Source organism: Crocuta crocuta, unplaced genomic scaffold, assembly GCF_008692635.1.
Source record: "Crocuta crocuta isolate KB4526 unplaced genomic scaffold, BGI_CrCroc_1.0 scaffold506, whole genome shotgun sequence".
NCBI classification, from domain to species: Eukaryota; Metazoa; Chordata; class Mammalia; order Carnivora; family Hyaenidae; genus Crocuta; species Crocuta crocuta.
Genome location: NW_027528991.1, coordinates 825,665 through 837,753, shown reverse-complemented (window position 1 = coordinate 837,753; position 12,089 = coordinate 825,665). Strand labels below are relative to the sequence as shown.

Below are 12,089 nucleotides of genomic sequence, written 5' to 3'. Positions count from 1 at the left end.
GCCCGCCTTATGCTCCCCCATCACTCAATATTTACAATTTCCCGTTTGCATAGATGTTTTATTGCATTTACTTCTCTGACCCCTCGTACAGAATGCTCACTCATCAAGATCTATTATTTTCCACTTATATCTGGTGGAATTAAAGCCTTGGCCTCTGACCCTTTCCGGAGTTTGAGTGGTGGGCCTTCAGGTAATTACAACATCATTACAAGGGGGTCTGGGTGGCTCGGTCTTGATTTGGGCTCAGGTCATGATCCCAGGGTTTTGGGTCAAGCCCCAAGTCGGGCTCTGTCCTGATAGTGCAGAGCCTGCTTGGGATTCTCTCTCTCTGCCCGTCGCCCCAGCTCGTGCACTCTCTCTCTCTCTCTCTCTCTCAATTAAAAAAAAAATCATTACGAAGACCCCGTCGGGACAAACCATAGCTATAGCTGTTGCTCTGAGGAACGAGCCTAGCAGGGGGCAGCTGGCCCAGGGAGGAAAGCCCGCCACTGCTTACCGTTAGGCCATCGGCTTCCCACGGGCCCAGGGCGAGCCTGGAACACCGGGTGCAGGACACACATAGTTGAAGAGGTGCGGAATGAAGTAGTGGGGGCTTTAGACCCCCAGCTCTACAGCTAGAACGTTGGTCTTTCACATGCCATCACCCAACCATTACTGGAAATATGCATACAACCTTCTGTGTGTTTTAAAGAATGTTTTCTTGAGGTGTCCCTTACATACAGTGTGTTTAGTCTGCAAACGCACACACTCAGAGAACCCACATGTGACAACAGCCATGCCTATCTCCCCAGACACCAGTCTGTGACGCTGTCCGGACTGGCCGCTACCACTATCTTATCTTTACTGTTGTGGGTTCACTTGCTCCAGAACATCCCATAACCCGAGTCAGAGACTGTGCACTGCGTTTAATGTGGCTTCCTTTACTCTGCATTACTGCTTGAGGCCCATCTTGTCTCTGCATTTATCAGAAGTCTGCTGTGTGCATGTACCACAGTCTGTCTGCACCCCTGATGGGGGGAACTGGGCAGTTTAGATCTGAGCACCAAGAATAAGGCCTCTGTGAACATTCTCACGCATTCTTACATAACTCCACCTCAAACCTGGCATGGAATTTTAGACACAGGGTTGATGTGCACAACTTTTTGAGAAACTGCCAAACATGTTTCTGAAGAGCCTAAGTAACGTCATTTTGAAATTAAGGCCTCTATTAAGAGCAACCTCGGGCTGCACGTAGCCCCACGTCCTCAGATTGCTCAAGGCTAAAGCCATCCTCGGACCGCCCTCAGGTTAACTAATCAAAAAACATTCCTGTGGTCTGAGTCAGGGCTGGGAACTGTAGGCAGTTATTCTGTACAAACTAGCCAATTTCTCACTGCTTGCCTGAACCCCACGTGGGCCCTTTGAACTCACCTCATAATTGGTCATTTTCAAAGGATCCTCAAAAGTCATGATTGGGTCCCACCAAATGTAACGAACACCTCACAGATACTGAATGGTCAAAGCTGCTGCCATGGATGCTGTACAGTTTTAATTGGTGCTTATGTGATGATACTACATGTACTGTAACACCCCCATCCCTTACTCCTTAAAAACCCTATTTGCTTCGGGGCTTCACCTTCTGCCACGACACTGGTAGGCGGGTGAGCCCCTGCTCGAGCTTGTAACAAAGACCCTTTTGTACTTGCATCGGTGTCGGCTCCTTGGGGGTCTCAGGGGACTCGCGAATCGGGCACAACATTTCCAAATTGAACCATGTGGTGTTTAATTGGCAGATCCTGCATGCTCCAGGGGAAGAGCACCCCTGCCAACACGTGCTCGGTCCCTTCAAGTCCCTGGCAGTCGTGGGGGTGTGCAGAAGGGGCCACTGTTGGTCTACTTTGAGCCTCCCTAGAGATGAATGCTGTTGAGAGAGTTTCCTTTCAAATTGCCATCATGTATCTTCTTTCACAAAGTGCCTGTTCATAAGTCTTGCCCATTTTTGGTTGTTTGTCTTTTTATTATCAACTATAGTGGTTCTGGTATTATTTAGACACAAGCCTCTGCCTGACACAGTGAACATATTGTATTATCAGTGTTCTTCCTGTCCTGGGGCTTGCTGACTTTCCTAATGCTGTCTTTTGAAGAGAAATATTTTTTTCTCCATTCAGAAAGAAAAGTACCTAACTTAGCTATCCCTCACAATTTTTTTAAAGTATGGCTTCCTTTAAAACAACCACAGCAGGGGTGCTTGGGTGGTGAAGTCAGTTGGGCATCCAACTTCAGCTCAGATCATGATCTCGCAGTTCGTGGGTTCCAGCTCTGTGTCGGGCTCTGTGCTGACAGCTCAGAGCCTGGAGCTGCTTCAGATTCTGTGTCTCCTTCTCTCTGCCCCTCCCCCACTCATGCTCTGTGACTCTCTCTCTCTCTCAAAAATAAATAAAACATTTAAAAATTTAAAAAGAAAAACAGCAAACTGCATGGATTCATTCCATATCTGTGAAAGAAAAACATTATTTTATTTATTTCACAGTGGAAGAAAAACCAGTATGGTTTCACTTAGGATGGCTTTTATTTTCATATTTTCTCATCTACTTGTAATGCATCTGAGCCACCCGGGCTGATCCGCTGCGGCTGGAATGTGACTCGGCGTGCCAGGGCGCTTGGGGAGCAGGTCTGAGACCAAAGTTCCAGGGTTTTGGTGGAAAGCTTAGTGTTTTCTCGATGCCCGGTAAATGCCTGAGCCACAGAAACATGGTGCTTTATGGAGGACAGGTGGCCGCTGGGCATTCTGTGAGGAGGGTCACACACGGAGCGGCTGCAGTGGGGGTGGGAACAGGATGCAGGACCAGAAGGTGCCCTGATGTCTGGGTCGAAGGAGGCGTTTTCAGGAGGACACTGAGGGGTCCACTCGAGAACACACGGCAACACGTCAAGAGCTGAAGAGCAGAGGCCACGGACAAGCACTGTGTGGGACAAAGGCAGCATCTCAGCCGGCGAGGGCCGAGGTCTCCGTGAGCAGCCTGTCCTCACTGAATCTTGTGTTGCGGAGCGAAAAGAACCTGGCATTCACTCTTCCTCTCATCCAGCTGTGTCACTACGATCTTCACCCCCACGATCCGCCTTGGAGCTTCGCTCTGTAAGCAGGTGCCACTGCTATTCAAATGACACGTGACAATGGCCCTTGGCATCTGCAGGTAGAGAAGCGCATGTTCGCATCAAGGTTGTCAGTGGCGCGTGTGTCACAAAGCCAGCAGCTCCCGCTTTCCACGTGGGTCAGCGTGGACTCCACCCACCACACTCCGCCACCGAGTGAACAGAAGAGCGGTTTCCTCCTGTGACGATACTAATGCTAGCGGCACCGGTGGAATGAAACGTCCCTGCGGAACCCACAGCCCGCCCCGACGCTGATCTGGACAGCAGTGTCCTGCCTGCTGAGCGCCTGGCTCTGCGGGCACCGGGCCCCCTGCGCCGACTCCCAGGCTGGTGTCCCGTGGAGGAACCACCCCGCACGGGCCCGCCCCCTCGCCCGCCAGGCGTGCCCGGCCACCGCTGTCTCACTGCCCCACCCTGCCTGTCCCCGTCTTCTCTAGGAAGCCTCCCTGCGAGGGCCGCCTCCTCTGTACGCCCTCAATTTTCTTGTTGTCAACTTCGAAGTTACACACAACCACCTTTGTTCCTGCTCAAACTCATGACTTCTCTCTAGTGTCGCTTCACCTGCCTCAGCTCTTGCTCCTCTGGGACCCTGGCCTTCCTGTCCTGCGCCATCAACTCACTGGCTAATCCTCTGTTGAAGCCCCCAGGTAAGGGGTGCAGGAGACGCCAGCAGGCTCCCAGTAGGCATGAGAGGGTCTCCTGGCCCGAGGGCCACACCTGCGGCCCCGAACCCCGGGGGCAGAGCAGACAGTCACTCACCGGGGAGTGTCCAAACAAACCCGGACCCCAAACCCCCGACCCCCGGGGTCAGCAGCCCCAGGTGCTCAGAAGTCACCGGGAAGCTACAACAAGAATTGAGTTGGGTGCCTGCAGAAGAAACAAGTTGACAGGTTTATCCGTAAGCAGGGCCTGAGTCCAAGTCGGCACGAACTAAACTGCTGTAGGGTTGGTGTGTGCATTTGATCCTCCTTTGAAACACATATTTGGTTGAACCAGATGAAGTTGCCCTTTTCACAGATCAAAACCAGCTGCATGCTGGTAATTTTATACAGTTTAACCTAATAAGGTCAACGGCAGGCAGCCACCAGGGAAAGACACCCTTCCGAACGCCAAGTCGTCCATTCCCACGTGAAGTCCTTCTTCCAGGCTGGTGGCCTCCGGGTCCGAGCAGATTTTATCAGCGTCTCCACCGGACAGCCGATCGCTTGTAAACCACTAACAGCGCCTTCACTGCCCAGGCGCCTTCCCTGAGGGTCTGGGACACGAAGCCAGTTCTGCTCAGCTAGTGAAGAGCGAAGTCCCAATCCAAAAAGAATGCCTGGGGGGGGGGGGTCAAAAATGAACAGAATCTGTTTATCCCACAATGTGTTTAGACCACCCCTCCGCACAAGGCTCCGGCAGCCCGCGATCACATTCTTGCTTTCTTGTCTACAAAAACATGGGTGTGCCAAGAGCGTGTAAGCCCCATGACACACACCACATAACAGGAATCATTTTGTCATCCGAACCCCACAGGGGAATCTTCCCAGTGGCCTAGTTACTGAAAGCGGAGCAGGAGGGNTAAAATGATGGGTGCTACCTCAAAACAGCCTGGCAGCATCAGGGAGACGGACAAGTTAACCTCCTTTCACAAGCTGTGAGATGCTTCCGGACCCCACCTCCACCCCCCACCCCGGCTCTCTCCCAGCCAGGCGTCCTCAGGAGCCTCACAGGGCCTCCTCTCTGTCCTGTGCCCTCGTCACCTGTGTACGCCTCTGGGCCCAGGTGTTTAACCGTCGGAAAGTCTGCCTGCACCCTCACGTCTGGGCTCTCGGGGTCCACCCCTCCCCCGGCCTCTGACTCCACCAGCGGCTCCCCCTCCCCAGGCCCCGATTCCGCTGGCAGCCACCACTCCCCGCCTCCACCGCCTCTGTCCAGGCCCCGTCAGATGCCTTCGGCAAGTCGGCTCCCAGGGCACCAACAGCCGCTGCCCACTGTAGGCCAGGCTGGGGCAGAGGCGGCCCCGGGCGCTGCTGTCTGCCCCCCGGCTCATCCCTGGCTCTGGTGGCCCCCGGGCCAGCCACTCTGGCAGCTCTCACNATCTCCCTCTCTCTCGGACCCTCCCCTGCTCACGCTGTCTCTCTCTCTCTCTCCTAGAAATAAATAAAAATATTAAAAAAAATAATAATTTAAAATTTCTTTTTCTCAAAGTCATATTTGATGTAACTGGAACCAGGACTTAATTTGGAGAAAATTCATATAAAAACAAAAACAGTATGTGAGACAAAATAGTACTTACTGTGAAAGCCATACACAAAAGTGGGTGTTGAGGACAAGCAAGGGCTCGGGCACCAGCCGGCGGGGAGGTGGAAGGCAAGGTGCTGTGGCCCTGGGGCACTTCTGGGGTCCACCCAACGGGACGGAAGGCAAGGGCTGGGGCAGGTCCTCGAACGACACCAGTCACAGCAGGCNACAGACGGACAGACGGATGAACACAATGTGGTCTGTCACCTGAGGAAACTCCTGGCACCTGCCACGATGCAGATGGACCCTGGGGACATTATGCCCGGTGACACCAGCCCGTCATGAAAGCGCTCCATTCACAGGACTCCACAGTCACATCCATGGACAGAAGGGACACTGGGGGCGGATGGGGTAGGGGGGCCCGGGCTCAATGGGGACAGTTTCAGTCTCGCCGGGAAAAAGTTTCGAGACATGGATGGTGGTGGGGGCCGCGTATCAAGTGCACACAGTTAACGCCCACTTAAAACTGCTTAAGATGGTGGCCTTTATGTTACATGTATTTTACCAGAATTAAAAATAATATGAAAAGTAAAAAATTTCAAAGGTCGTAGATGGAATTAAGTGAGATTCTGCAGGTTTACTTGCCGATCAATGCTTTGCTTACCTATTTTAAACTAGTTTTAAAATAATTTAACTTTAACAAAGGGAGACACTATAATTACTATAAATGGATAAAATAATTTTAGTTTCAGAAAAATAAAAATGAGATTTTCTAAAATTTTGCTCCTCCAAAACGGCAAGAGAAAGCAGGTATATTTATGGTCAGTCTGTGTGAACATTCCGGCGTGGAGCCAGGGGTCGGACCCGTGGTTTCTCAGGGGGGCGAAGCCAGTGAGCTCCAGCTCTTGGAAGGAGGGGAGCGAAGGGGTGGGGCGGCTGGTGGTAGAATTTACCGGGGTGTCTCCAGGCTGGGCGGCACTGCATGCCGGTGCCCATTTGCCATCTGGAACTGTTCTAGAAGCTTCGACTCTCTTGGTGGGTCCCAGAGAGACTTGGTTCTGGGACTTTGGAGGGCAGATCCCTGCCGTCCGTCCCCAGGACATCTATTCAACTCTGTGGGGGCTCGTGTGGAGGCCACGGGGCCCCGGCTCAGCTGGGAGGAAGGGCCGGGAAGCCAGACTGTGTGCAGGGGCCCCGTTCAGCGGGCAGGAGCAGGGCAGGCAGTGTGGAGGCTGCGAGCCCACCACCCAGCGAGGCCCCCTTGCCCACAGAGTCTGGTAGTGGAGGCTGCGAGCCCACCATCCAGCGAGGCCCCCTCCCCCCACAGAGTCTGGTAGGAAACAAACCCTGGGTCACTTTTTATTGAAGAAAACTCTGTTGTGACTTGACCGCGTCCTGTGCGCAAGCGCCGGAGGCCAACTCCGTTTCTCCAGGAGGGACCGTCCTGCGGGCAGGAGAGCAGCGTGCGGGACTCAGAGCCGCCGCTCACGGGCCCAGAGCCTGGAGGTGCGTCCCCTCGTGCCCGCGCACCAGCCAGCCGCGTCACTTGGCTACAAACAGCTGCAGTTTGCCGTCCAGGGTGGCGGTGGCAAGCTGCAATCGAAGACGAGATGGGTCCGTTAATTGAGGATCTGGCAGGGCAGGAAGCAAGGACGCTTCCTGGTGCATTTTCCTTCAAGTTTCTAAACCACAGGACAGAACGCATTAAGAATGGCTCCGTCTCCACGTGCAGCAGGTGCTGGACTTCTACTCGATGGAAGCAAACGGCATGTCACCCCCACTCGGATGTTTGTGCCTCAGAAGAGGACGGGGGCCTCAGGGCGCCCACCAGCTCTCAGGCACTCCCCCGAGCCAAGGGGTGAGCCAAGGAGCAGGCTAGGGAGGGGGCCGGGGAGCCCCACCTGCGGCCTGACCGAGGCGCTATCCCCAAATATTGGTAAAGATATCGAAACTACACTGGCTCAGATACCTAAAGCCCCCAGCTTTGCCTCCTGAGAGCCCCCCCTCCAAGTAGTCACACTGGGGGTCAGGGCCTGACCGTGACACAAGCCACGCCTTCCACTCTGCTCTCAGCGACACAGACCCTCCATCCCCCATGTCCCCTGTCCACCCACCTCCACCTGCCTCTGGGCTCGAATGGGGAAATGGGTGCTGGGCACTGACCCCGTGAGTGACCCGCAGACCAGGTGGTGGGCACATGGCAGCTCCCACACAGGACTTGGGCCCGGCGGCCACAGCGCCCTCACCTTCCCTGGGGTTCCGGAAGCAGACGAGCCCCAGGCTCACTAGAGCTGGTCTGAGGCGTGGAGCCGAGTCTGCTGCCCCCAGTCCCATTCTTCGTTCCGGGCCGTGACGGCCACGTGGGGCGCACGTGGCTGTCCACTGCCAACAGCACGCCGCGAGCTCTCGGTGGCTTCCAGCACCCGGCTCTACCGGCACTGGGCCGGCTTACTTCACAGACCCCCAGGGGTCTCTTTTCAACCAAAGAGCAGTGGATTTTATCTCTGAGGGTCATACAGTGGGTGGGGGCTGATTAACAAACAAATGAAAACAGTGACCTTCATCCTAAAGGCTAAGGAAGCGGTTACAAACCCACGGTTTGAAGACTGCCCTTGGAACCAGGTCCCAGAAGGGGACCCAGAGCGGCTGACACGCGCGGTCCTTGCTCATGAACGGCTCCACACAGATTAAACGGAAGGACGTCACCAACCACACGTGTGCTATGTGACATTGGTAGTGGCCACACTGAAATTCTGCATTTTGACACGCTGCATGAATTGCCACCTGGTTGTGCAGTGTGACCTCAACACCAATCCGCTCACACTCTTCTCACCCAAGAAGACAAGGCAGCCCCCACCTGCACACCTTCTCTTCCTTCCAACCACACCTCAGCACCAGCGCCCTGGCGACGTGCTGCCTCGCCCTGTGGTACCTCAGTGCCATCTTTCCACCCATCCCGACGGCCACCACCCTCAGGTTCTTGGCTCCTCCAGGAGCCACGGAGGCTTGGCGCTGTGCCCAGTTCAGCCACATCAAGTCGCTGTGTGACCCCTTCGGTGTCATGGTCAAGAATCTGAACAATGTCCATGGGTCGGGGCGCTTCGGTCTCGGGTGCGGGTCTGTTCATCTCTTGGGCGTGGAACCATCCTCTGGCCAGTGCCCCCCAGCACACCCCCTCCTTCCCCGTCTCTCGGGTGTGCTCCCAAAGCCTTCCACAACTGGCCTTTCCTACCTTCCCCCTTTGGCTTGTTACCACCATTACAGTAAAGTAATTCGATACAACTCTGATATCTGGACCAATGTGGTTTTGATATCTTTATGGATATTTGGGGATAGCACCTCGTCCACGCCACAGCTGGGGCACGCCGAGCCTACGGGCCGTGGGAAGGACAAGATGGCGAGCAGAGGAGCCGTGTGTACTTTTGTGGCCTTCGACTTCTAGAAGCCTCCGCCTCAGAATAGGTAACACATCTATGAAGTAGTCAATAGGAGAAGACTGCTGTGTCTGTCCGCACAAATCTAGCAGGTCCCAGGCTGGGAGGAAGAGAGAACAGGTGCAGAGCCTCCAGCTCCGCGGGCCCCGCAGAGTCCAGGAACCCGCCTCTGCAAGGAATCCTTCCCTGGAGAAGCAGGTGACAGACACCAGACAGTCATGGGTCCCCACCCCACCCCAGAGCACAACCCAGGAGGCAGCAAGCACTGTGTGTGGTGTGGTGGGCAGCTGGGTGGGAGGCACCCCCCTTGCCTGGCCCTGAGCCCAAGATGCTGTGGTGGGCCTGGCCCACTGAGGTCTCCGCAGACATGGGGGCCAGCCATGAGGGCCTGTCTCCCCTCGTCATGTGTGCTCCAGAAACTTCCCGACACCCAGGGGCCCGGCATAGCTTGGGCCGCAGGACAAACAGCCAGTCTGGAGCCCAGGGGGCTGAGGCCAGCAGGCACCGCAGGTCCTGGGGGCTCCGGCTGCTGCCTTCTGGCACAGCTGTCCCCTGGGGAGGGACCAGCACACAGTCGAGGACCGCTCTGGGGCACTAAGCCAGTTCCTGAGGGCGCCCCCTTATGACACAGTCACTTCCCCTCCGAACACAACACACTGGGGCTGCGCCTTCCACCTATCAGTTTGGGGGACGGGAGGGCAAGCGCCCAGGTCAGGGTTTGGGGCGGCGAGGAGTCACACTTGCTCAGTGCACAAGCAGGGGCGCGGGACACAGACACACACCTGAGAGACACCCGTCACAGACGCCTCCACGAACCACTCTGGCTCCCGCCTGGTGTCCCCTCCGTCCCCTTCACCACCTGAGGGCGTGGCTTGCACTCCCCACGCACAGCCGCCTGCCATGTCTGCACCGCAGCCCCCGGGAAACGCATCCCCAGATCACCTGAGGTTTACTAAAACGTCACTTTTCATCTTACAACTGTTTGGGTCGAGATGTCCCAGTAGTATGCTAGGTGGTGAGCCACCAGCCCGGCAACGCCTCCCTGGGATGACGTTTTTATGTGGTTTGACACTGACCGATGTTCGCGTTCAGGTGAATCAAACGTCAGCAATGCAGAAGGAACAATGAGCACGACCCCCAAGTGCTCACAGCGCACAGCACTGCCCGGTGTCCACCGTACCGGATCAACGTAGATACTCCGCCTGAGGAGACGCCGGCGGAGCATCTGGATTTTGTTACTGGGTTAAAATGTTAACTCTCTTCCAGAGTTTCAGGGTGCTGAGCGTGACCCCGGACTTGGGAGTCAGACCTTGGTTCCATTGTGACTTTCTCATACAATCTGGGGGAAGTCACCTCTCTCTGCCTGTTTGGGATAAACACTGGGGTGACATTAGCTACCCAGGAGTCCTCAGGGCTGTATCAGTTCACGCACGTAAAGCACCTACCGGAACCAGATGTGTGGGGCGCACTGGACAGTCACAACATCAGCATCGGCGTGGGACCAACAGATAGAGACAAGATTCTGCAGTTTTCAGACCGAGTGCACAACTTACATAATCCAAGAGGAACAGACTGATGTTTACAGTTCAGATTGTGGCCTGAGAATATTTCCTGTTTTGGAAGGAGAACTTAGTTCTTATTTCAAAGAAATGGTTAAAATCAAGTCAGATTTCACACTGGAGCAAAACTTCACTTATTCACAAGTCCCTAAATCTTACACTCACAGACGTGTTAAATTTATTTTAAAATTTCTCTTTCCTTGGACTGTATCAGAGACATTGAGGATAAACCACCCNTGGGACCAAAAAAAAAAAAAAAAATGAGGTTTATCCGTTCTAAATACCTCAGTCTGCAAAACACGGCTACAAATCTCATGCTAATGACATCTTACAACATTAATAACCCTTTCTGAGAACAGATCTTCAAACAACATAAAATAACTTTCTGATGGCTGAGGCCCCTCTATTTCCAAACTTTTGAACCATTGGGAAAAGCAACAGCGTCCAGGAAATAAACACAGTAGCTCTTAATACTATGAGTTTCATTTGCATTTGGCTAGGAATTCAGCCTCTGAAGGTCAGACCTTCATCCGTGTAAACGAGCACAAGGTGCGTGTCGTGGCTGTCTGTACTGGTGGGTCCCTGGGGTGCAGGTGCCCTGCGGGGCTGGAGGGAAGGAGGCGCCAGGGCTGCCCGGGAAGTGCTACGGCAGGAAGACAGCGCGAGAGTGAGAGACTTGTCTAAACACGCAGGACGTGAGGTGAGTCCCTCTGGAGCCAGGTGATTCTCCCCACGGCTCTGCCTGGAGACATGTGTCACTAACTCAGTGGAGGGGACAGAACCCAACCTGGACTAGTTGAGTAGAAAGGCATTTTACTATATGGTCATTGGATGTCTACAGGCACTGAACAGCAAAAATGGATTTTGGAGTCAGAAAAGCCAAAGCACGGACTTGACCACCATCGGGATCCCACTGTCAGCACCTGTGTCTGCCCCTGTATATGCCTACCTTGTTCTTTTTTCTCTTTGGAAACCATGTGTTTCTACATCACTGGTCCACATGGCCAGAGACAAAGCAAAGAAACAAAACCAACGGCAGCAGAAGCCTTATCTCACTGATGCTACCAGCCGTCAGCTGCGGCCACTGCTTCCCCTGAGTCCCAGCTTCAAAATGTGGCCTACGCAGGGTCAGGCGTCAAGTTACTTGCTGCTCCTGTGACGGCCACGTGGGCGGAAAGTTCCCAGAAAGGCAGTGAGACAGAAAGACAAACTACAAGGGACAGGGATGAGTCCTTTCCTCAGATAAAATTAGGACGTCCTGTGAACTGAACACGTGCTTTCCACTGCACAGGGGCACCGGCCTCACGACTGCTCTTGCAAAGCCGAGGGTAGTGACTACGGAAGGGACCAGAATGAGGCTTGGACGGGCACCATCCATGCATACGGCTGAGCTGCGGCAAAACAGAGACAAGCCCGGAAAAGGAAAGGAAAGCCAGAGTGACAAGTGTATGACATCACTTTCTGCCCAAGGAAATCACCGTTTCTGTTACAGCAAAGTGTGTGTGTGCTGGAGGGAGAAGGTGAGGATTTGGGGTCTCATGATAAGAGGCAGTTGGGCCAAATAAACCCACACAAAGCCAGAAGATTCACATGTTTAGACCTGAGTGACAAGAAAAGCTACCCAGACACCAGGGAGATGAGATGCCTCAGCCTGAGGTGAGGAAATCACCTCCAAAATCCATAAGAAAGAGCTGCCCACAGGGAGTTTTCAGGTTTAGCTTGTGCTCCGTGACACAAGGAA

The 12,089-nt window shown here is 54.2% G+C and overlaps 1 protein-coding gene across 1 annotated transcript in view; it reads right to left on the bottom strand.

Moving 5' to 3' along the window:
• Positions 1-12,089, bottom strand: part of WDR27 (WD repeat domain 27) — a 161,122-nt gene that overhangs the window by 2,489 nt on the left and 146,544 nt on the right. The window contains 1 exon segment of the mRNA XM_077757378.1: positions 6,655-6,948. Coding sequence (XP_077613504.1) covers positions 6,655-6,948 — 294 coding nt within the window.